At 39.7% G+C, this 26766-nt stretch overlaps 2 protein-coding genes across 7 annotated transcripts in view; one reads left to right on the forward strand and one right to left on the reverse strand.

Annotated features, from left to right (window-relative positions):
• Positions 1-3379, forward strand: part of LOC116940652 (uncharacterized) — a 49416-nt gene extending 46037 nt beyond the window's left edge. For all 6 annotated transcript variants that reach the window (XM_032950765.2, XM_032950770.2, XM_032950769.2 and 3 more), the window contains one exon: positions 46-3379. In XM_032950765.2, coding sequence (XP_032806656.1) covers positions 46-86 — 41 coding nt within the window. In that variant the 3' untranslated portion in view covers positions 87-3379. The remainder of the gene's footprint in view (positions 1-45) is intronic.
• On the reverse strand, positions 1026-24603 carry LOC116940653 (STE20-like serine/threonine-protein kinase). Its single transcript, XM_032950772.2, has 23 exons — positions 23839-24603; positions 16434-16598; positions 13914-13962; positions 13659-13808; positions 13410-13482; positions 12979-13173; positions 12474-12555; positions 11478-11600; positions 10464-10544; positions 9885-10047; positions 9588-9760; positions 9286-9471; positions 8701-8877; positions 8113-8243; positions 7697-7820; positions 7400-7579; positions 6386-6478; positions 5596-5725; positions 5342-5466; positions 4569-4757; positions 4338-4463; positions 3568-3681; positions 1026-3441 (listed from the first exon to the last, which is right to left on the reverse strand). Exons 1-23 carry the CDS (start codon positions 23983-23985, stop codon positions 3295-3297), a joined length of 3123 nt encoding a protein of 1040 aa, XP_032806663.1. The 5' UTR covers positions 23986-24603; the 3' UTR covers positions 1026-3294.
• Between the last annotated feature and the right edge of the window lie 2163 nt (positions 24604-26766).

The following is a 26766-nucleotide window of genomic DNA, read 5'->3' on the forward strand; positions in this document are numbered from 1 at the left end:
TGTTAAACATGTGTTGTTTACCATTTGCTTACTTTTTCTGTACAGGTGACTCTCCATACAGACGGAAGAGAAGCATCGCGCTATAACACAATTTACTAACATAATTCAAGACGTGTACATACATCGTAGTTAAGGGACTTTTTTCTTCCTTTTGTACATGCATGCCTGTAAACATGTGAATGCCCAAGTCAAATAAGGAGGGTGTATTGTTACGCATTAATGCTTACATTGCAATTACATATAAAAAAATGTTTGAACCAATTAGAATAGCATTTTGTTGAAACCAATCCAATATAATTGTCATATCACTCCAGCCTTAAAAAACATACAAATGAGCCCCAGCCACTCCTAACATGTGCATATTTTATTCCAAGTCCCTCTTCCGAACACTCTTAATCATTTTTTTTAATGTGGCCTTCCGTTTCTCCCTCTGGTTTACTACGAACATAACCTTGCCATTGTTTGACAGTGTGATAAACTTATAACACTAGGTACATTAAAGTAACACTTTTAAAACAATCAGGATAAATTGATCAAATCAGTGGAATATTACTAAAGTCAGGGATGCAAACCCTCGAGTTGTATCCGCTTGTGGCGAGAACCGTGTATTGTGGTACAATAGTTAGCGCGCTGCCCTCGATGAACCCAAGGAGCAGTTAGATTCCTGGCCACACCTAACACGTGACATCAAAAGTCCTGCCCTTGCCTTTACAAACCCACACTGACCAGCTTGAAGTGTGGTTAAACAAAACAAAAAACACCCATTGACCAACACGGCTTGAAGTTGGCCATCAACCATTGGTGGATGTAGAGGGGCTGTATTTTATTCATTATAACTGCTTCCAATGAGATCAGCATCCAGCAAGGAGTCAGGACAATGAGGCTGGGAGTTTGAGGGCAACATCACTGATGAAACATGGAGTTGGATTGAAACGTTTGTAATTGTACTGCAAAATATTACCTATCTTAATTCAGAGAAAATTAAGCCAACTTTTTGTTATAGTAAACACACAAAAGAGGTAGAATACATCACTACAAACATTGCATTTTATTGACTGCAAATGAGAAGTCAAACATACAGGTTAGACTACTGTAAAGTGTTCTCTTCGGTATTGTGGCTTCAAAGTGTGGCTGTAGGATTTTGACAACAGCTTTCCATTTCCCTGACAACAGTTACGCACTCAAATTATTCACTTGCCATGCTCAGATACCTCAAGTGGGGCTTTAATAAGACATGTTATCCTTTCAACCTCATCTTTAAGGCCTTAACATTAAATTAAATTGCATTGAGGTCATGAGGTCCTATTAAAGAGGCACTTCCAAGCAATGAATATTGTGAACCAAACTCTAAGATTGTTCACAAGTAGGGAACATGAAGTGTCTATTTGAATGCCTTGAGTTGAGAAACTTCTACCTTTGCTTTCAACTTCATGCTTGATGGCCAAAAAAAGCATTATGGACGAAGCATCTGTCCAAACACAGCCCATCCTAAGCTTAACTGCGTTCAGCATGACACTGTTATCGACAAGATATTCCGTGCACGTGCATAAAGAAAAACGGGACTAGGCACACAACCCATTCAAGTACTCGAGAAAATAACAGTAGCAAAATGGGCAGTTTTTAGAGAATTAAAGGTGTCAACTGTCCACAACCATTTACAGTAGTATAACGCAGCTTGTTTTCCTTCGAATACAAGGGCGCCTATTTTCCAACTTTTAAATCACGTCACAACATGAGATGGGAGGGTGGAGGGGTATTAACAGCTTTCCTACTGCCGCATGCTACACTCCTACACATACCAGCGGCTTCAGAGCACATTTTTATCAGGCTGCCTTCACTCTGAATGAGTCTTTAAAAGGGCACGGTAAAATAACAATCTGAACTGTACGTGAAAAAATACTGTTTAATGTCAACTTTGTCACTCGATACGTTTTACGGCACCCTTTTAAATAAAACTTTCAAAAATATTATCCGGACACGATCTTTGTCCTCCAGAAGCAGCATCAAAATCAAAAAGAGAAACAGTTCAAACATGCAAATTCTAATGTTTCATACACATTTAGCAAGCCATGTTACAAGTCCACAGGTTTATCAAAACTCCACGGCAACATGTTGTAATTTATAGCATATGCACTATGAGCTACATCAAACGCTATATAGAGGACGGTATATTTTGTACACGTTTTTGTTACAAAAAAATATAAGCTTGTTTGTTACATCTATGCAACGTAGATTTCTATTGCTTTCACTTTTTTTCAAGTTGCGCATCTATCCATCCATATATAGCATTCATATGAATAATATTTGCATTCACCCGAAAAGTCGCTGCTGCATAATACTATCTGGCTAAAGCTTGATGGGGAGGGGAAAGTGCTTAAGTGATCTGGTGAAATTTGGTGTTAAAAACCACTCTGTGAAAACTCGTTACGGACATCGGCAATCGGGCTGAATATTCCTTGACCGCGTCAAATAAAATCAATTCGCCACCATCCATGACTATAGTCTGCACAGCATACATCGTGGTCCCTTTTACACTATGCTTCCATGTGCTTTTAATACTGTCCCTTGATGTCATTTATTTCGCTTTACAAATTACGTCAAAAATTTGCTGCTCAAGCCTATGCCACCCAAACCTTGTAGTAAAGTTCCATCCTGTCCATTATTCCTAGCATAGATTATGCATTTTCTATTGGCTCATTTGAATTGTCAGGGTATAGCTATGACCACTTTGGGAGGGGATTTCAAAGCAAGGTTCAGGTGAGAGGGTATAGTTTTATAATTCGCATCTAGAAACAAACAACTGTTAAAAGCTTAACTGCAATCAAGAGTAAACAATGCCACATCTGGTTGAAAAGTTAGGAATGCATTACTGTGGTTTTGTAAAATAAGCCCGTCAAATAATGTTCAATTATTTTAATATCACAACCTTGAAATTTCTGAAAATTACATAAAACAATAACGTGTGTAATGTGTTTTGATATTTCCAATGTGGTTATGAATTGGAGGTGCTACACTGTCCTATATTTTGTTTACCAATTGACCAATGTCAAACTACAACATTTTCCAAGTGTTCACTTTGAAACCAAGATTATGACACATTTTAAAATGTAGACTAATATAATTGAAGTAAAAAAATAATGGTACGATTAACAGTTTGCTACAATGTTATCCAAGTCAACAATCACAGTTTACACAAGGCTTTTTGTGTGATAAATGTTCTGCAAGTACAAAAAAAATATGATTTTAAATTAGTAAGCATCTGCATTCCAGTGTCAACAGCCAGCGGAAAAATCTTCAGAAGCCAGTTGACTGGGAGGTCGTGACCGGGTAGAACTTGGCGATGCGGCTGGGGGCACTGGGGTTCAAGCACTCCGATTCGCCACTCGTGGCAAAAAACATCTCCTGCTCTTGCCGCTTTCGTGCGAACTCCTCCTCCAGTGCCTACGGAGCGGCATGGCATTGGCAGGTTAGGTAACGTGGTCAGGTCGACGAAAGCATTAAACGTCTTTATGATTGAATACCGTAACACGAGACAAACATCTGCACGCGAGTGTGTGCAAGCTCCACCTGCTTGCGTGGGCGAAGCTTGTCACGCCACGTCTTCAGCTCCTGGGTGTGCTGCTCATCCAGCTCCTTCAACTTCATGGTCTCATGCTCCACCAGTAGGTGACACTTCTCATTCTAAACCACAAGCAAAATTAAACCGGATCATACGTACCCATGTGTGTATGTTGTTGAACTCATTTCGGACCGTACGTAGCCAACCGTGTTAATCGGAGTGTGCGGGGGAAGGACAACAAACAAGGAGTTCTAAAGAAAATAGTTTTTAATTTAGATCGGGTCAGAAATGAAGCGATGACGAAGAAGGCCAGAGTGGTAGTGCCCATCTCAAGACAAGCTGGGAAAAAGTGTACTCGGATGGCTAGAGGGACATGTCGGTTACAGTTAGGGGTGCCCCATCTCAGACGAGCTATATTATTTGCCGCGTTTATAAAACATGACTTTTGCGTAATGTTTAAAATAACTAATTATTTGGTGGTGCTGCAGCATTGGCAGCAGTCCACAATGACAAAATTCCATTTGGTCAATAAAACTGTCTTAAAATAAATATATATCATTGGTGACGTTTCAAATGGAAATTCCTCGTAGCACATGGTAGAAGGGCCATTTCCCAAATTGTAACCAATTTATATAACAATGTAAGGGACTGTAAAAAATACAGTGGGAAATTTAGAGGGCACATCACCAAAAAATGTTTTTGAAGGGTAGTATAGGAAAAAAATGTGATTTCATCGTTAAATATTAAGCTTCTCACGAGTAAATAAAATATAGGATACCTGTAACTGCTGAAGTTCACGTATATTAGCATCACACTGCATCTGCAGATCTCTCATCTGGTTTTCGTGCTTCTGCGCTTGCTGTTGCTTCTCGGCTTTCTGCCTCTTCTCCTCTTGCTGGGCAAACTACGACAAAAAACATCAATCATAAAATCAACCAACAAGATGCTGCCAACCGTACAATTTACAAGGCAACAGACGACCAGTTAATTGTTGACATTTTTTAAAAACCTGTTTGATTCTTTCACGATCTTGCTCTGGAGAACCAATGGGGTTGATGCGAAGACTCTTTTTGTACATGGTCATTCGCGTCTTCGCCTCCCCGCGCTGGATCTTCGGAAGGCGTGCTCGCTCCTGGGCCTGCCGGGCCTTCAGGTCCTCCAGCATGCGCTGAGAATAGCGCTGCATTTGCTCCAGCTCCTTTGTACACAAAAGGCGCGCACATACGTAATAAAGAAAGCCATCCATGGACACCTAGACGAGTAGATGACAATTTCTACCAGCTGCAAAATACGACGTGAAGGCCAAAGGAACACTTCAAATGGCATACGTTGAAAATAAATATCTTGGATCATAACATGCTCCATACAGGTGATAACAAAGATTAGCTGTACAATTTACAAAATGCAGGTAGCAAACTCAAATCATTGTGAGAAGTTGAATCTGTTCTTAAACCCACTGGGTTAGTAAACTATCACTTTTACAAGTCAACAGTAGTTATCTATAGAATTATTTGTCCCTGCCATAAGAATGAGGAATTTCCACCATTGACTTAGGGGTTATAAAGTGTAGATAAACAAGCATTGGGGTGAGCTGCAGAAGGAAATCACTTACTTTAAACTGTTCTACAAAATATTTGACAATATTAAGTCAAAGTGTAAAAATTCATAAACAATGTCAGTCATGTTACATTGGAAAGAAGACCAAATATAAATGTCCATGTAGTCTTTGACAATCGCATCGTTGATTCATTACGTTTATAGTTTCTGGAGAGTCTGCCATACCTTTTCATGCCTCTTTAGCAACTGGTGCCTCTGAAGGAAATATTGGTCTTTTAGTTGCTGTTTAAATAATTGGTGTTTCTCATGCAGGTGTCTTTCCTCCAACTCCCAGATTGAAGCTTCTTTTTCTGTCGTGCACACACAGACAAATGTTATATCATACGCAGTAAGAGTTGTACAACATACGGTATTTGGATACACAGGAATGCCATGCAGTTTGTGAATGTGCAACGGGTGTACGTCGGAGGCCATTCTACCTCTCAACAGCTGTTGTTTGCTGTTGAGGAATTCCCTTTCGACATCAGCAACCTCCTGCTTGTGCTGCTGAATCAGTTTCTTAAGGGATCCGTCGAGATCATGCTGCTGTTTGCTGATGAACTCTTGTTCCTTAAAGGGCCACAGCATCAAGGTTTGATCACAATTATATATTTAATGTAAAAATGTAAACACTCAATCACGATAACTTTTAAAAATGTACTGCAAACCATCAGCATGCAACATTTACACACACATACAAATATGTGTTCAAAATTGATCAGGTTTCAAATTAAATTATATGATTTTGCAAGCTCATTTACCATTGAACAGTAATCCAACCCAGTTGCTCATTATATGGAATCAAGTTTCACTGCAATCAAAAAAGTTTTCGGTTCCTGCACTGCAAACACTGCAAATTCTATCAGACAAAATTCCAATCAAGTCTACACACGCCTGGTTCTTACATCTCTCGACTGAAGACCGATGAGAATGCTGGAGGAAATGTGGTACGACTTCACCACAGCTTGCGCGACATCCTGTAAATGTCAATGTTCTATTTGTGTGCACTAAACCCTGGGCTCAGTTCATTTATGGTTCATACCACATTGTCACACAGCAAAACCAAACCGCAGTAATAGGAAATAGGATGAACGAGGTGGGAAGCAGAAGGTACTGCTTGTGATGCATGCTATGAAAGCATAAACATACACAGCAGATACTATTTAAATTTGAATAGTTTTCTTGTGGCTTGTCTAACTGGCATTATTTTAATATCAGCATATTCTTTACCTCATTCTGCTGTGTCTGCACAAGCTCTTCCTTCTTTCTTTTCAGTGCATCCTTTCGCACTGATTTGGGCAGTTTTTCCACCTCGCTCTTAACCTAAATCATGCATTACGGAAAAGGGGGAAGGACAAGTGGACAGGAGTAGGGTACACACTTCACACCAAAATTAAACCAAACCAAACCAGCATGCCAAGTGGTTTGAAGTGGTTCCACTTGAAGCACAATGGGGAAAATATATTTATTCAAAGTATTTTTAATGGATTTTTTTTTTGTTAAAGGAAAGAAAATACTGGTTGAGACTAGGAGAAAACACGACATGCATAAATTCAGTACGCAATAAGGACACACCACAAAGAAACACGCACATAATTTCTACTGTTTTCTACACCTATTTTTATCTTACCAGTTAAGGCCCACTTAGCTATATGGCTCTTTTTCAGAAGCGGTCTGGCCACAAATGATAGCTCAACAAAGTGGCAGCTTATCATGTGGAAATCTATAGCCGCCAAATACTCTAAAACGCATGTTTCTGAAGGTGGAGGGAAAAACCGGAGGACCCAGCGAAAAATCCACACGACCACAGGGAAAACATACAAAATCTAAATATACAGGCATCAAGGTCTGGATCAAACCCCGCGACCTGTATGTATGTAGAACTTCTTTCGCACCATACGTAACTCCTTAGCATACCAGGTGAAGGAGTTACCATCTCACCACCGTGGTACCCCGCTATTATTGTAAATAATAAGTGTGAAACAGGAGCCTAAACCACATGGGTTACGTGCAGATTAAATTACGTGCTTCACTTAACAATTGTCAAAAACAAAGCTTAAAGTTATATTAAATCGCGATAATTTAAAACCTCTCAACGTAAACACAAACGTGTTTTTACAAACCTTTAACGAGATACTAAAACCAACACTTACTGATTGCAAATAATCTAATCTAATTCTGTTTGACCCAGCTGCATTTGCACTCAACACATTATGCACGCGGTCCAGTTTGGGGTCTGCTTACCTCCTTCTTGCGATGCTTCTGTGTCTCATGAAACTTGGCAAGATCCCGGTCCTGCTCTGCTTTGATGCGTTTGGCCTCCTCACGTAGGTGAGCCGTGTGCTCCTGCTCCATCTTCTCGATGCGCTGCTTCTGCTCCCGTTCCAGTTTCTCAATTTCCCCATCGAAGTAGCGACGTTTCGCCTGCCACCAAAACAGAAGCCATGAATGTAAATAACATTGCATTTTTAAGTCAGCCCCGCTCATGGATTGTGGATGACAAAAGGCTTTTCTTCGACTGAAACCGCACGCTGCACTCACGGACATCTCCGTCTCGAAGCGACGAATGGTGAGGTCACGCTGCTGCATCAGTTTTCCGTTGAGCAAGGCCTGGGAGCGCTGCTCCTCCTTCTGAAGCAGCCGCAATTCTCTCAGCTCCTGTCGCCTTCATTGTGAATGCACACAGGCACGAGCCAACGGCGTTAACCCAAGTTACATTAGACTTCCATCCAAGCTTTGCTGACGGTAACAATTTTTTTTTAAAAATCCAATAACTAGATTAAAAGTGCAGTCAAGCAGAACCCATCCATTTGGTGCCTCAGGACTATCAATACATTACTTTTTAACAACACAGCCAAGCACGAATTAGTATTGCGGGTGTGCATTGTATCACGGTAATAAATACACAAGAAGTACAGTTCTCCAGTAATTGTTTTTGGACCATCATCATAGCTTACCTTAGGAATCTTAAATCTTCATCCTTCTTCTCATCTTCATTCATTATTTTGTTTGTTGTCACACTAACCTCCACTCCATCAACAATAAACTTTCTTGTCCTCTTGAGCGTCTTTTTCTGTTTGTGCGACTCCTGAAAAAAGGTTCAACTAATAGTTTAACTATAATTGCACATTAAAAACGAATTTGCCTGCATTAGACCCATAAATGTTTGAAAATATTTTTTAAACAGTTGCTGAACACAGGCTCAGAGGCCCAAAACATCAAGCAACAAATGGCATTATTAAATAGATGAGAATTAAAGTGTTTTTTAGTATATAACCAACAGACAATGCCATTTATTCATGTAAAATGTTTACCTGCTTCAATAAATTCTGCTGGAAACCATCAGCTCAGACAGCCCATAGACAATGGGACAAATAAAGAATATTTTACATTGAGAAATACTTTATGTCTGTTCCTGAGATATTTGAAATAACTTTCCTATCTTCATTACATATCCGTCATTCGTGAATGAGCACGCAATGAGTTTTATACATGACATTTTTTTCATTACGTTCACTTAATAACCACAGTATTAGGGGCCTTGCCTGGATCGATATTGAGCCCGTTTCTCGATTGCGGGTAATGGTGGCCGAAATGGAGAGGTTGAGATCTCCACTGGTGCTGTCTGACATGGACAGACTTCCAGAGTCTGAGTCTCGCTCTTTATCCCTCCGCTCACTGCCAGTTGATAAAAGAGACGGAGACTCTGGAAGTTCTGTTCCCTGTGTAAACAAAAGATAAAAACGTAAGTTACACACCCACATTCTGACAAGCATTAACTAAACAAGAGCCTTAGATCAGATTTGCACTCTAAATCAAGGAACACTGAACGTGCATTATAATGATTAGATTTAATGGTACAAAATAATATTACATGTCAGACATTGGTGTAGTGTCCTGTTTTATCAATGCTAATATTCCACGAGAAGTGTACTATCTATTGCATACATTTGCCCACACACATTTTTTTATTCCTGAAATGTATAAGTGTGCTGGGTTGACCTGTTAGTTAGAGGTCGCATCTAATCTGAAATGTATAATGGAAGCAATTGCACGATTTTAAAGAATACTCTTGAAATACATTGATGTAGTCATACATATATAAAAAAATCTATAATGCAACATCGTACTTTTATATTTTTGGCTTCGCCCGTCTCGTGCACATCAGCTTGTCTTTCCTGGAAGTTTACAGGCTTGTCAGAGTTCTCTGTTACAGAAGCTGTTATAATGGAGGACTCAGGTTGGTCATTCAGCATGCTTTTATCCATCCTGGGCTCTTCTGTAGGCTCATTTGCTTCAGGCAGGGAATTTTCAGCCTAGAAAGCCAATCACAGACTAATTACTGAGGCATATATTGAAACGACTAAACGTTAATTAAGATGCAAGAAATTTGACGGAAAAATATGATTAACTCAGAACCCTCTTTCCGTACCTTGTCCGCTAAGGCCAGGTCTGCTGTGGATTGTTCCATTATGGGAGTTGCATCTTCGTCAGACACGTGAGGCTCTGCAGACCGATCACTCTCCGCACGCTCTCCCTCACTGCTCCCAATCCCCTCATCTGACAACGATCGCTCGCTCGTCTCATCACCCACCTCTTCATTCTCTGTTAATGGCAATGTTAGTCATATTGAGACCTTACTTGAAAACAAAAGAATGCATATATACATTGCTTCATATTACCGAACACAACGATTTCCACTTTTTCCAAAAATATATAAAAATCTTACCATTTTCTTGCTGATCCTTGCCACTTGTAGACTTTTCAGAAATTCCATTGTCTACTGTGGTAGATTCATCCATTGGTAACTGACCATCCCCATCAATCTCCGGCTTCTCAGCTGCCTCCTGCTCTTCTTCATTGTTTTCAGTAACAGATGCTAATCCCCGTACCTGCAGTTAAAAAAACAAGATTTTGTAAAAAAAAAGCCAACAAATCCAAATGCATTATGTTTACCACATACAGTAAAACCTTGGATTGCGAGTAACTTGGTCTGCGAGTGTTTTGCAAGACGAGCAAAAATTTTAAATACATATTAATTTGATTAACGAGTGAGGTCTTGCAATACGAGTAGTACGCATACGCTTTGTCTGCTGAGCGTCACGTGATCACAACTGATATACGAGTGCTTTGGATTACAAACACGTTTCCGGAACGAATTATGCTCGCAATCCAAGGTTTTACTGTATATTAAATCGTTTCCTCTTATTCACTTTGAAAACTGTGGTCGACTGTATTCCATAAATACAAACTATGACCACTTCCTTGTAACATAACACAAAAAATCTGAATAGCTACATATACTCACCGGTGATTGTTGCGACAGTTTTTCATCCTCGGAGCTTGCCACACTGATATCCGAAGGAGCTCGCTTATGTCCTGTTCCTGGCTGGAAAAAAATAATGTAAACATTAACAAACAAATGAATTAATCACAATGGTCAAATTCACGTGGAAACTGAAAATTTTAATAGTATGGAAATAAATAAGATCCAATTTTGTATACAGTATATGACTTTTAAACTAAGCTAAAAATAGAATTAACTATTCTTAGGTGATACAATAGTTATAATGATCAAGTACTGCTGTACTAACACAGCTATTAGGCTGCACATGTAATGTACCATTCACTTCAGTGTGCTTCATTGTCAAGGCACGGAAACAACACATCCACATGGCAGAACTTCTTGATCTTGTGCAATCTAATAGAGATACAATAATAATCTGAATACGTAATAATGCCCTTTGCATATACCCAAGAATGCCTCACCAAGTCTCATGACTTTTTCAGGAGGTTCCATAGTTGGGATGTTTGGCCAATTCCATTAACGTTTAATATGTGGGTAAATATTGAAGTATCCAGAGAAAACGCACATAAAAATTAAGGGCTTTGAGAGCAATATTGTAATAAAATTCACACCAACCTAATGTCCAGCTTACTGATAAGAACAATCAGTGTACTAAATGACTAATTGCATAAAAAATAGTAAGCTAATTGTTGTGTCTTAATGAACAAATGGTGCCTTGGAATCAGAAAAAACTATATGGTAACTTTGCCAAGTTTACTGTGTGTGAGATCGTCATAGTTTTCTTTCTTATTTATACAAATGTTGTAATGACGTGGTATTTATAAAGGTGAAAGAGTATTATCAGCTCATGATTTTGCACCATTGTCAATATAGCTGTACACAAGCTACATGCACATTACGCATAAACTCCTTGCAAAATAAGAATACGCTATTAAATCTCAATGCATGTATGAAAAACACTGAATGGTAAGAATGTTATTTCCGTAAAAATTCAAACAAAAAAGAAACAAGTACAGAAGGTGTCTCCATCTCCTCCTCTTCATTGTCTTCCTCAATCTCCTCCATGACCTCGGCCTTTGCTTCTGCGATCAGCTCCCGTAGAGGCTTGTTGCTGTCCACACCGCTAATAAAAGAGTGCTGAAACAAAGACAATCCCACAGCGTATTTGTTTCCACGGATAGGGGGCGCTCTTCAAAATTCAGTACCATACGCTTGGCAAAAATATGATCAGACTCTAATTTATCCTGGAAAAATCCGATGAGCTACAGAGCTCTTTCCACGGATGTCCAGTAGGGGCGGGCCAAAAATGTGCAATATAGCTCTCGGAGACACCGTCTTTGTTGAGTTATATGTATATTTATTATGACTAAAGTCCGCCGACTCACTGATGACTTAACGAGTAACCGCGAGTGACTACATACACTTGGGTAACTTATCTCATAACTCTAGCCTTCTAAGACTACAAGGTGCCCACTGCAGGATGATGGTGACAGCAGCCCCGACCCCTGGTTCACACCGGCTCTTGTCCCCCTCACGACCTGGCCACGCCCCTATTCCCGAACCCTCTCTCACTGCACCTGGCCCTGTCTCTGCCCTTATTACAATTTACGACGGTTAGGTCCTCACGCGACCCTGTCAAAGCTTGTGGCATCTATCATTATTAGCTACCACTTAGGTCCCATATTACCCTAACGTGACTCTGTCTGTTCCTGTTATGTTAATTAGTAACCATGGCCACGGGGAGCCGTACTGTCCCTACATTGCCCCGTACTGTCCTTACAAATGTACAACAATACAAAAAAACAATAGGCGTGCAAAGTATACTAAAGGCAATAAAATAAATGAATAACCTACAACTAAAACCTACTGAGCTATTAGTTCTTGCTTCGAACTACATATGTTGTGATTTTATTTTTCTAAAAATAGTTTCCAGTCAAAACAGACATGCTTTTTGGTAAGCTCCTGCAATGCTCATTTTAAAATGTCATGATGTGACCACAAAGCATCTACCTGTAATAACTGGAGTGCATTCCATCTTGTCTCAGGATTCTTATCAAGACATTTCTTCAGAAAGTCAGTGAATTCTGCTGACCTAAAAATAGACGATGAAGACAAAAAAATCCATTCAAGTGCACATTAAAATTTGAAAACATTTTTGATTTTTGTTACTTTTGAAGTGTGGAATATATTAGTGCTAATCATACTAAAACAAGTTTATATATCCCATATTAAAGATAAATAGTATTCATAACTAAACTCACTGCTCGACATTGACGACCTGCATAGTTTGCTACAGATTACAATCAAATCTCTGTACATTATTTTTCATAAGCTTGTGTTGTTTGCATCTCCTTAGTTACACACTATTTATACAGTGGAAACAGATAACTCCTATGACTCACACAAACACACACAGAACATTTTCAGATTAGAGAAGTTATATTTTAACAAAACAATCGATGTTGATACAAAAATTCCAGTATATTCAAGTCAATGTTAAACACGTTAGTCTCACCACTTAGATGGGAAGGAAAGTGAGGGTGGATCGTTTTTGGCAATCTTCAGCATGACTCGCATTGGATTGAGTTCATGATTGGGTGGTTCCATTTGAGCCAGCTCAATGAGAGTAATGCCCAAGGACCAGATGTCAGCTTTGTAATCATATGGTGCGTCTTTCATAGTTTCACACATCACCACTTCTGGAGCCATCCTAAAACAAATGTAGGCACAGACACAAATAATTATCTAAAATAACACAGCACCACAGTACGTGCCAATTTTATTTTATGGCCCACCAAGATAAATAGTTGAATAACCCTGATCCAATGTTTACAATTTCAAAATTATAGATTAAATAGACATGCGAACACAACTTACCAGTGATTACAGATGAATATGCACACTAATACATAGTAACAATGTAATCCAGATGGTGGGAAAACTCACCAATATGGGGTTCCTATAAACGAATCTCTGCGTTGTAACGTTCTTGTGTTTTTTGCAGATACCCCAAAGTCAGCTGCAATAAGAATGTAATCCAAATTAATGATGAGTAATATTTTAACGAAATATCTTAAAACTGTTTTCATTTGTATGCATTGTCTTGACAAACAACCTTGACAAAATCTGTCAACGATTAAAACAAAACTATTGATTGTTGTTGCTGCTGCTTCATTTAGACTGGTGCAAGCCCACCTAGTTTTACATCTCCTTCGAAGGTAAGCAGGATGTTTCCAGCCTTCAGATCTCTGTGGATAATGCGGTGAGTGTGCAAGTAGTTCAATGCTTCCAGCATCTGTTTGCACACCACACGAATCTGAGGCTCCGCCAACCCACGCTCCAGCTCTGATGCACAAAGAATACAGATTTTTAAAAAATTAGTTCCAAAAGCGAGAAAGATAATTTTGTGATATCTCATCGTAAAACATGGAACGGATCTGTACAACTCACCAAGCATAATAGCATCTACAGCTCCTCCAGGGCAGAATTCAATGAAAATCTGTTAAGCAAACAAATAATTAATATTAGTCAAACCACAAATATTCCAAAATAAAAAAAATATTTCCATTGTTACAGAGCGTTCAAGATAAGCTGTGTGTTGCTGTTGCTTAGTATTTCACGCAATTATCAAATGTGAATTATGCATTCCATTTTTATTAAATGCGTAATAATACACAAAGCAATTGTACTGCACAACGTGTGTTCACATTACAGCAAGACTGCAGAATGTGCAGCGAAGGAGCGGTCACATGATCATTCGGGTCCATGAGGTTGCATTTAGAAATGTGTACCACTAAACTACGTTACAGTTTATTTCCTTCGAAATAAAATGTTTTTCAATTATTTTGAGTGTAAAACACCCAGTCAGGTGTTTTTCATCTTTGTAGTGTTTATCAATTGTTTATTTTTACATAATAAGGCAAAGTAATGCTTTATAATCAAAGAAAGATCTTCGTTAAAATGTAAGGATCTATTAGTTCATGCATAATATCACATAAGTGTGCATTATTGAAAATATTCATGACTTTAATGTAATGTTGCTTATACCCCTCAAAATTAAAATTCCATACGGCGTAAACATCAGAGGGTTATTTACCCAGAAACAAATTATAATCTGTAGTCATGGTTGCACACATTTAAAATTTCCCTATTTGGGTGTGGCTGATTACTCTAGTGATTTTATTTTTGCATGGCTGACTAAAATGTCATTTGAAAATAAAAAGGAAAATCCACACATTCTCATGTTAAGAGCTGTTAACCAATAAATTAACTGGAAAGCATTTCAACAATGTTATGAAGTTGTGTCTATTAAAAAAAACAATAAGGATGGTACTATTCATTATGTTTTTGGCACACAATTAATGAAGGCACTTTATACATGAGCGAGGGAGGGATGACATTCTGTTTACAGTCAAAACCAGAGCTTCTATAAAGGCCATGAAACAAGGCTTGTAAAAAAAAAACATATCCATCACACTGGGTTGCACATTTTAAACAGACATAATAAAGTCCTTGTGTTACACCCCACACCAGCCCTAGCAACAGGATAGCGGGGGAACACTACAGAAAGAATGTGGCCATTACAAAAAAACGGGTTTGGCCAAAAGCTTTTAGCAATGCGATTCTGTATAAACCCGGGAGAGCATTTTGCCTTCCTGACATGATACACAGACTAACAATGTTTAAAACACTGTGACAAATCGCTGACCCAGTGATAAACCTCTTGAGTAGTGCAAATGTAAACCACACCAGCAGTAACATGTTGAACTGTTGATGTATATTGATGACTTACAGCTTAGACAGGAAAAACACTAGTAATAAATATTTGAATTCAGTTGTGTATGCGTGTTGTTTATGCAAATACATCAACCTTAGGACCACACGTTTAAAAGCTTACATAACAGCATACAAATGTATTACAGCAAATTACATATACAGTATAATTTTTCTAAGTTACTGTGTTCATTTAATATCTTCTCATTAAAGTTAACCAGACTCTCAGGCACTACCCTCCCTTCAGCTGATATATAGTTCATCCTTCTGCATTGATAAGACTGGCCAAAGGCTGAAAAACAATATAGTCCTGCCATAGCGGTGTTACTGCACTTTGAAACTTGAATTTGGAGCTTTCGTGACTGCAGGAATTATTCTTTGTTTTTTTTTTTCGGTACGTTGACTTTACCGAAAAAAACAAAGAATAATTACTGCACTTTATTTTTAATGACAATTTTTTGGTTAGTGCACGGCACTATGAAATTTGCGAACCGAGTAAAATTCCCAGTCAGGCTATCATTAGTGGGGAGTGATAGCTGAAGCAGCTCCCCCCCTCTTCACCAATCCCACAATGAACAGTGATGAAGTCTGGCGAAAACCCAACCGTCATCGACACGTATCGTCTCAGTGCTCCGTAAACCAAACCTAAACAACTCTTCTATAGCGTAAATCATATTTAGAGGAGTTGATGCTTTGGATCAACGTGGTACAAATCTGTTAACGCTGTGAAAATGATCTTCATATTTTTGTAGACGTTACGGTATGATAAAAAAACAGTAATTAACAGAAGTTATGGTATGATCAAAAAACCCCCATGACTGACATGATGTGTCACGTTAGTAATGGGGGGGGGGGTTGACCATACTTCGCCACTTCAGGTCTTCATCCAGCAGGGGATTAAAAAAAGGGCTCTAAAACATCATTATTAATTTGATCATTGATATGTGTTCAAACTAATAAAACAATAAGACGTTATTAATGTTTTACTTTGAAATGTATGATTCTACCAGACAAAATTTGCAGGGATGTTATCAAGGTTCTTGAGACAGTTGCAGTGTGATGTCTTCTTGTGTTCATTCCACATATACCCCAATTGAAATACAGAGCTATGCTTTGGTAACATGAAAATAAAGGAATAAGGTTAGGAAATTGTATAAGAATCAGGTGATCACCCAACTGCTACTAAAATAGCCTTACCCATAGCTTGTTTTCATAGTAGAAGGCATTGAGGAGTCCCACAATATTAGGGTGGTCACAAAGGGCCAATATCTCGATTTCAACCATGTAGTCCTCCAGCTCTTCTTCACTCTTCGTCTCAATCACCTTTGCAGCTGCCAGCACGCCTGATTCCTTGTTTTGGGCCTGAAACAACAGTCCAGTATTATTTAAAAAAATCTGAATCAAACTACACATAACATCTTACGAAACGTCGTGCGTTACTCCGAGCATGATTATATATGTATATATAGAGTACAGTGAATTATATTTAATTATAATTTACAATTAAATGCGTACTGTGAACGATGAAATACAAACAGTAATCATAATGTTATGTCTTTACTTAAAAGCTTTTGTGACTGCAGGAATTCATATTATTTGGGTCTTTCGATAAAGCCACGTAGATAGAAAAAAAAATCACATTTCGATCGCAACACAAGCAATCGTCATCAGGTGAAAAAATAGAGGGGGAGCTGCTGAGGCAGGATGTTATAAAGGTTTGAGATGGGTGTAGAGCAAGGGTCATAAGCAAAGTGGACGGGTGCTAGTGGAATTTGCATGTCAATGTAAGATCGGGTAGAACGGAGAAACACCTCCATGACGACGAAGCTGCGAAGGTGGCCATTGTATTGTGAGAGATTAGCATGTCAATGTAAGATCGCAGAGCCACCGCCACATCGAGGAAAACGAGCAACGGTGGCTGTGTTAGTGAGACATTTAACCTGTTAATGTAAAACCAGAGTCGAAAATAACTACTAACATCGGCAGGTAGGATGGAAATATCACAGCCAGTTATGGCTTAAACTGGTTAATAACGTCCTTCCAATGATTGCTCAGTTTGTACCCATCTTCTCGGTTGAAATTATGTCCGTGTTTATATATCTGGATGGCTTCATGAACGATAGCCAGTGGGTTTGCAGAGTGTCTTCGTCTTGGAAAAAAATTATTTCGTGTGTGCCCACAGCATTAAAACAATGATCAGCCACGGCTGAGGTATTGGTCCTACCGTGTTTCAGATCTGCCTTATGTTCACGAACACGGTCCGAGACATGTCGTTTAGTTTCTCCAATATAATTACTGCCACAGACACAGCTTAGTTTGTAGACGCCAGGGTATTGCATGCCAGGGATCACATCCTTCACAGATGAGATCAGATAACGAATTTTATATACTGTTGAATCGAACCTAGATCTTGTGTTTGCTCATGATTTTGGAAATATTTTAGTGACTCCTGCAATGTATGGCAAGGTGATGGTTTTGATTGGGTCTTCAGATGGTTCTTTCCCAACGGTTGGGGTGATAGCTTTACGGATTGTGTAGTCTGATTATCCATTCATCTTGAGGGCTTGGTGTGCGTGTTCCAGTTCACTGGCTAGGTGGTGATGGTCGGAAATACATCGAGCTTTATGGTGTAGAGTTTTGATGAGGGAATTCTTCTGGGATGGATGGTGGTGGGAGACAGGTTTTAGGTAGGCATCCATATGGGTGGCTTTCCTGTAGACAGAGTTTCCCATTAAGCCATCTGGTCTATTTTCGATTAAAACGTCCAAGAATGGTAACTTGCCATCCTTTTCCACCTCCATGGTGAATTTGATGGCTGGGTGTAATGGAATTGATGTGGTTGAAAAATTGGCCCCGAGCTGGTAGGCCATGTGGCCAGATGACGAACATGTCTTCTACATACCTCTTCCACAAGGAAGGACGTAGGGTGGATGCCTGGATGGCATCTGTCTCAAAATTTTCCATGAAAACATTAGCTACAAATGGAGATAAGGGAGAACCCATTGGGGTACCTTTAACTTGTTTGTAGAATGCTCCATTACAGGTGAAGTAAGTGTTGGTGAGGCAGTGTCTAACCAGGGCTGGTACATCAGCATTCAGTCCTTGTTGGACCAAATCTTCAATGATTGCAATGGTGTCAGGCACAGGAACTTTGGTAAACAAAGAGACTACATCGAAACTGACACGCAAATCACCTGGAGATAGTGAGATGTCCTTAATTAACGATACCAAGTGAGCTGATTTAAGTACAGCTGAGGTGGTTTTACCAGTGAATGGTTGTAAGGTCTCAGAGAGAAATCGGGCCAGTTTGTAGGTGGATGAGTCAATGGTGGAGACGATAGGTCGAAGTAGTGTATCTTCTTTATGGATTTTTGGTAAGCCATAAAATCTGGGTGGTCTCGCAGCAGAGGGTTTTAAGGAAAGCCGCTTGGTTGGTTCGATTAAAGATGTCGAATCAGTGATGATATTGTTGGTTTTCGTAACCATGCGGTTGGTGGGATCTCTATTCATTTTGGTATAGCTACCATCATTAAGTAGGTCCTGAATTTTGTTATTGTATGTGGTTTTGTCCATGATGACAGTGGCATTGCCCTTGTCGGCTGAGAGCATGACTATGTCATCTCTCTTTTTTAGTTGAGAAAGCTCAAAGCGCTCATCCTTACTGATGTTGCTAATAGGTGTCTTAGCGTTTTTGAGGATTGCAGCGATTTCTGATCTTGCCACGTCTGCAGGAATGTGTCCCAAACCCTTAAGGGCTACGTCGACCTGGGCAATGATATCATCAAATGTGATGTGTTTAGGGGTGACTACGAAATACAACCCTTTAGCTAGAACCGATTTTAGGCTGTCGGAAATTGGGCTGTTACACTGATTGATAACAATCTTGTCACCGTCTAACTTTTTAATGTGTGGATCTGGCTTCTTCTTGGACAAGAGGTTGAACTTGACAATCAGGTTATCTTTGCATTTAGCTGACATTGAGGCAGCTGAAAAGGCTGTCATGTTATCTACATGTTCCCAATCAGATGTAGACATTTTTTCTGTCAATGTTAAGTGTGATTGCAAGAGAGTCTTGTCTAAATTGTCGAGTTCAAATCGGAGCAATCTTATTCTCTCTGAGATGAGGGCTAGGCCGGCCCTGAACAAGATCTTTTAGCATTAGAAGAAGTGGCAGCAGCAGATGTCACCTGATGACGATTGCTTGTGTTGCGATCAAAACGTCATGATAGTTGTATTACTTTTTCTATCTACGTGGCTTTAGCGAAAGACCCAAAGAATACAGAATGTTATGGTCTGGTAAACCTGATGTGTTTCTATAGACGGCCAGGAGCACTCTGTAAAACAGTAACCAGGAAAGTGTGCAAACCCAGACTTCCTAGCCATAAAACTTAACTGCCAACAGATAAAATACAACTTCCAAGTCAACAGTATTTGCCATAAAAAATACCACCACAAACGTTATCTCATCTCATTTGCCGATATAATAGCCTTTATTTTACAAAAAATTTCTGTTATCTCCAAACTACAGTGATATATTTATGCATGTACAATGTTTTTAAGCCAACACAATCATACACCAAGTGTACTTGTATGTGTGATGCAAGCACAGTTAATAAGATAAATATAATCCACTAAACTAAATTAAGTCTCCATTCCAAACAAAATGCTACAACATAGTGTCACACTGAAAACTGCACAAATGGAAAACTAAAACTGGTCCACATACCCACCTACATAACAAATGTTAAGGAATTAAAAGATTTACTTTTTAGCCAAATGGCTCGTGGCCACTTTTGGAAACAAAAGTAAAACAACGATAACAGCATCACTAAAAAGCTCATGCTACATGCTTTCTAGCTGGCTCTAAATCAGGACAACTTCACATAATGCAAGAGTAACCCAAATCTGCTGTACTCAGCTTGTGGCAATGCCGAGTCAGTGGTTTAGTTTAATGTATGTAGTATATTACTTGATCGCACATACATTCTGATAAAAAAAACATCTGACACTTTCATGCGTATAAAAATGCTGAGTAAAATCATTTACTTTCAAAAGTAACTGCCAGCTTAACCCTTGTCTGGTACGTTACAGTAATAATAAAGTGTAAGTCAATCTCACATGCATACATAATAAACTGAGGACACAGCATAATGCTTGGAAAACTTTGGGGAGAAAAAAACCAACGAGGTCAAACCAAGTCAATAATAACTCAATAACGAGTACCGATTTTTGTGCTCACATTCCCTGCAAATATAAAATATAGATTCCTGTTTGATGTAAAATATTACTAATGTACTGATTGTATTACCAATGTCCCATCATAAGCCACTATGTTGTTAATCAAAGTGGGATTAAACCGTTTTGGGAAGAAAAAAAAGCTACATTTTATACTTTAACACTGTAACTTAAAAAAATCTCTCCTGACTTGTGCCAGAACGTTTCAGGTTCCATAGGCTGATGACAGCGTGTACAGGGCCCATGTGAAAACTTGGTACACAGAGACATGTGTTTCCCATTAGCTCCTTCCTTCCTTCCTGGATGCACTTCCCTGCAAATCCCTTCTGCTTCTCATTAAAGAGCCACCCATTCTCTCCCAGGAATATGAATGCACAAAAATCTGCCTATGCTTTACAATGTGTACAGAATAAAGCAGGAAAAACAACCCACAGACCTTAAGTGGTTACTGCTATAGTAATGTGTATCCAAAATTCACGAAGTATCCTCACCTAAAAATAAACATGACTTCCAATAGCTTGCCAGTAACCTTGTGCAGGATAGTTCAGCATCATAGGTGTATCAAATTTAAGTACTTAAAGAGCATACAGTGTGGAACCTTTCTAAATAAATCAGAGGTTAGGATGTTCACTTTCACGTAGATGTGTTCGATATTCTGCTTCTTTAATCGTGCGTCCAGTCATAGTCAAACACAGCAAAATACACTTAGACAAGTGGTGAGAAACATTCCAATTCCCTCTTGGGCTTGTCTGCATCTCTCCTTACAAGATTTTAATCCTTGGGCTATTGTAAGCCATGTGTGTCAATCAGCCTGCCTTTTAACTTAACTCCATCCACTACCATTGCCTGTTGTCGGAATCCATAAAGCAAGTCAACGACATTGAAAACAATTTTTTGCTCAGTGAGACAAGTACAGGATTTATCAGGGCCGTGTTTGGCAATATTGTGGCCGATTTACTAAATACAATGACAGAAACAAAATTTTGTGAATTGTTTGTTATTTTGTTGTTATTTTCTTTGAACCTATCTACGTGACTTTACCGAAAGACAAAAAGAAAACAAAATTTAACTATAAAATATTAAAGCCTAAATAACAGGGAATACAAAATATAACAAACAGTTAAAAAAATAACCAAAGGATGACATTGTTTAAGTATGTAAATGTTTTCAATATTCACTTTAACAAAGTATGGAAAACATACACATTCCAAAGGCACGCTTCTTGCTTGGTTAAATATCTGCCAAAATAACTTAAATATTTTGTCAGGGAAAGCACCAAGACAATGCATTTTGTTAGGAATATGCAGCTTCTGTACAACACGAGCAGTTGTGCAAAATGCTCAACCTCAGCATTACCGAAAGGCGATACAGTATATTCAAGCAGTGAATGAATCATTCATGAGAAAACACGTTTGCCGTGTCAGTGTGTGCCAAGCTGGGATTCACTGGGCCAAACGTAGCGTGGGCCACTTGCAAGCACAGCACACCTTTTTGCGCAGTTAATAAGTGTGCATGAAGAACTATCGATAATGCATCGTGTCCCACGCGTTGCATGTGAATAATGAAGCTGATGAAAGTAGGACGATTGCCCCATTTTTTACAGTCTCCTGTTAAGGCATTTTATTGCGATCCCAAAAAAAAGTTAAAACTCAAAATGTAAAGGATTTTTAATGAATTTCGAATTAAAGCTTTCGTGACTGCAAGGATTCATCTTCTTTGGTTCTTTCGGTAAAGTTACGTAGAATGAGAATAAAATAATAAATTGATAAAATAAAATAACACAATAATATTCTCACGATGTTTCGGCCACAACACAAGCGGCCTTCATCAGGTGTTATTTTATTTTATCAATTTATTATTATATTCTCATTCTACGTGACTTTACCGAAATAACCAAAGAAGATTTTTAATGACTCAATCAACAATCATGCTTCTTCAAATGCATACAAATGTGAAGGTAACATGTGTCAGTTGTCTCGAAATCTATACTCTCAAAAAATGAGCAAAATATGGAGCTTCTAAATATCCCTGAGGTGGGACAAGCTGGCAAAAGTTTGTCAATTTCATGTGAAGATCACAATCCAACGCATGCATCAAGTCAGGTTACAAAATCCCTATTGACATTTGCCCATTGAAACTTAACCCCTTGCACAAACAAAACGTGCCAACACAATGAAGTCTATTGAAACCCATTGTTATTTTGGCAGATATATTTTCAAAGCACACTAATAAATGCAAAATGTGTGAAGCACTTGGATTGTTTTTATGTTTACCATGTGCCAATACTAAAGCTGTGAAGTAGCAGTGACTGAAATAAATCTATTCATGTCGATGACAATCCACGCTCGTAAAACCGATTCGAATGAATGATTGTGGCCACTGTTTGCAAGCGTCCGTTTCCCCACTAAATTCGAAAAAGCTAAATCACGAAATATCGTGACACTTGACAACAATCGAACATGATTATTTTTTCCACTGGGCAAAAACACGTTTAAAATCTCAACTACGAATTCAACTGTGAATAAATACATATCCGATCATTTATCGGAGTGATTTACAAATTCCAACACATTTTTTAAATAAAAGCAACCGTAATTGGAAACCTGGCGATTGTAAGTGGATTACCATACCGGTAAGGGACATCTAAATAATTGTAATTGGACTGGCGCATAACGTGGCTACGCTTTTCTCACGCAGCTTAAATGTCATCATTTGAAGCTGAGCAGAAAATGTCCGTGAAACTTAAAATTGCACCGGGTGTGTGTGTGAGGACAAAGTTTGGGATGAGCGATCCGACCTTGCGGCGAAAGGAAGACAATGTTCAATCAGTGCCCCCCCCCTCCCCCCACACACAGACACACACGAACGGCTACGACACGGATCACAAACACGGGGAAATAAATTGAGAAACAGAACATACGCAGGCTAGGGAGAAATTGAAGTCAGTTTTAGAAAAGAAGAATCTATGACCGCTAGACGAGGATAGAAACCAAAGAGGGAACGCGTTCCGCAACATCAATCGCAGGATTCTGCCATCGCCAGACTGAGAGATGGCGAGAGCGTGGGGAGGGCCTCCATCCAGCAGTGGACATTATTGTGACGAAGACGACAGCCAAACATAATATAATTCTGATGTTTGACGATGCGCGCTATGGCGATACAGTAGTTATTCCAAGTACTTTTCATAATTCTGATGATTCTGCGGTACAAGTGAACAATTATGACGATACCCATTTTGTAGAGGCATTCCCAACAGCTTCACCCGATGGCGATGGGTCTGAGATTGACGCGTGTGATGATGTTGAATCTGACGTTGATGATGTCGAGGGTCTGATGATGTTTGCTGGTGGTGGTGGTGGGAACCCACCTTGTACACCTTTCCGAAGGCCCCATCACCGAGTTCGCCGATCACACTCCACAGCTCGGCCGGGTCCACGTCCCGCCGGACGTGATCGTACTGCTTCGGCTTTCTCCTCTCAGAGCCCAGCTTGAAGATCTTGCGAAAGTACGACATTGCTGCGCCGGGCTAACGATTAAAACGCAACTGAAATAACGAGCAGGAGAGTAACTTCATGAGGAAGGGCACAACTTAAATGTTGCGGTCACCTCCTGTTTCGCCTGTTGCCGTCAACCCACCAGCACACCGATGCAATCAATGTTCGCCCTCCCACGCGTAAGAAACGACGCTATATATAAACACACACACACAACGGTGGCAATACTCCGACGACCGCTTAAAACGCCGGTATAAGGATGCGGCTATGTTAGACAGAGGGAAGGCCTCGGACCAGGCCTTTGTGGCCCTCTCCTCCCACCTCTCTACAACTCGCCACTTGACGGGAGACGGTCAAGAAGTTTAATTTAAGGCTCAACGTAAACACGGCGCGACTTGTAACGCGTTCGCGGCCATCGCTCCAGAGAGAGAGAGCCACTCGCGCCCGACTAATCCGCCACGGCGGATGCGGCGTTGGTCGATTTTACGATTGGCAGATTCCACTCTAATTTATTAATTGCTCCTGCTCCTGCCGCTGTTGTTGTTAATTCGGGAAGCGTCTTCGCTCGGCGTTGGCCGCGCACGCCTCTGGAGGAGCGACCGAGTCCGTTATGAGCGCCACTGCGCATGCGCGCGAGTTGGGCGGGAAAGGCGGGGGGGGGGGGAAAGAGGAGGAATGACGTGACTCGCAGTGGACATGACGTCGTTAAATTCGGCCTCGGTGCAACGTTAAAGCTGCGTGACGTCATACTATAGTTAATGTTGCGCCGCATGGGCTTACAAACCTGATGACGACCGTTTGTGTTATGGTCGAAACGTCGTGAGAATTTTTTAATTGTTTTATATATTTTTTATTATTTTATTGTTTCCCTTCAACGTGACTTTACCGAAAGAGCTAAGAATATGAATTACTGCAGTCACGAAAGCTTTAAATTAAAAATTACAAACGTCGTTACTTCCGATTCGGTGTACAACTTTAAAAGCATGACGTCACACCGATACTAAGTGACGGTGACGTTTCCACGGCGCCTGTGCCAGGCCAGGTGCACTTTCAGTTTCATTTATTTGGTATTGCCCTGTGAGCCATTCGGCTCTTGAATCGGGTGCAACCGCAACAAACAAAAAACATGAACAAGAAAAACATCATAAAGTGACTACGCGCAAACAGAAAATCCAGGAAAAAAAAACAGCAAAATCTTACAGAAAAAAGCACCGTATATCAACTTTGTGTGCAAAAATCCCAGTGGGATGCAAGTCAAACAACAGCAACCATAAGACAATTTAGATTAAAGTTATCAGTCTAACTCTGTACTACAACAAACAAATATGGCTAAACCAAAACGTTTTCGAAATCACCAAAATAAATCTATATTTTTCGATTTAAAGCTTTCGTGACTGCAAGGATACATCTTCTTTGGTTCTTTCGGTAAAGTCACGTAGAATGAGAATAAAATAATAAAAGAAGATAAATCTATGATAGCAATGTAACAGTGATCATAGGAACGTGAAGGGCACGTGAAGTGTCGAAGGCTCGCCGACGTCACGATTGATATCGCGTGCAATCCCCGACTTACGAACTCCCGACTTACGAGCATCCGCACTTACGAACTAGCTACCGTAATTAGATATTAAACTTTTTTACCGTGCGACTTGCGAACGTGAACTCGCATTTGCGCACCGAATCGCGAAACTATTTGGTTCCGCAAATGTACAATATGCATTCTTATTCATCCGTTTTAACAGTGCTTCCCTTTTTTTGTTGAATCCTAACACATTTGATAACACTGGCCTAACTGCATTTTAATAAGTACATTATTGAGTTTCGACTTTCGAATTGGACGATTTACAAATAGGCTTCAGGAACGGGGTACGTTGGTAAGTGGGGGACTGCCCGACCAAGAGAGTTATCAACGAATTTACTCCATATACAAGGGAACATTTCTCAAATAATTGGAACAATTTTCCGCTTAACTCCAATTATTCGCGAAATTACAAAGTACCGTACGTTTCCGCATAACTGGAAACATACATAAGTCTTCACATTGGTAAGACGGTGTGGAGGTGGGGGGGATATGTAAAGCTAGTTCCAGCCACTAGAGGCCGCTATATTTACATTTGCATAAAACAAGCAAATCAGATTATTCGAAATCACGAGGGACAAATTCCTATGATGTCCTGAAGCACATGGATGCACAGACGGTAAGCAGGAGTTGTTGAAATACGTTTTATTTTGCAAAGGAGATGGGGCAATACGGTTGCTGAAGGAGACAGCGTCAAGAATAAACATGTGTGCTTCGAAAGTGCCATTATAAGCAATAACAAGCAATGAGACGGTATGGAATACTTGTTTTTGGTGTTCTGTGTTCTTGAAAGATTGTTCCAGGTTTATTAAAAAAATACCACTAAAACGATAAGCATGGTTGGCTACGTACGGTGCGAAAGAAGTTCAACATACATATAGCACATACTGTTTATATTTATCACAATCAATTCAGTGAAAGTATTGCGGTCAACAAGCTGTTGGAAAAAAAACATATTAAACACCGCAATATGTAACACCGTAACAATATGCGCTTCAACTAAAGTGTTTCAATCGGACATGGCATTCTACACTTGTCAATAAAGTCATCTTGTGAAAGTCCTCCTGCTTAGCATCTTTGTGCAATGCACAGCGTGGTAACCCAACAATGTCACTTCCCCCCGCACCGCGCCCTCCAAGAAGTTGCACAAGGAGCACCAGAGCTCGCTGCGCTGTTCTCCTTCCTCCTCTGCCACTTGTTACCCCCGTCTCCCCCACTTCAT

Source organism: Petromyzon marinus, chromosome 9 (assembly GCF_048934315.1).
Source record: "Petromyzon marinus isolate PM22_M1 ecotype Great Lakes invasive population chromosome 9, UKy_Petmar_22M1.pri1.0, whole genome shotgun sequence".
NCBI classification, from domain to species: domain Eukaryota; kingdom Metazoa; phylum Chordata; class Hyperoartia; order Petromyzontiformes; family Petromyzontidae; genus Petromyzon; species Petromyzon marinus.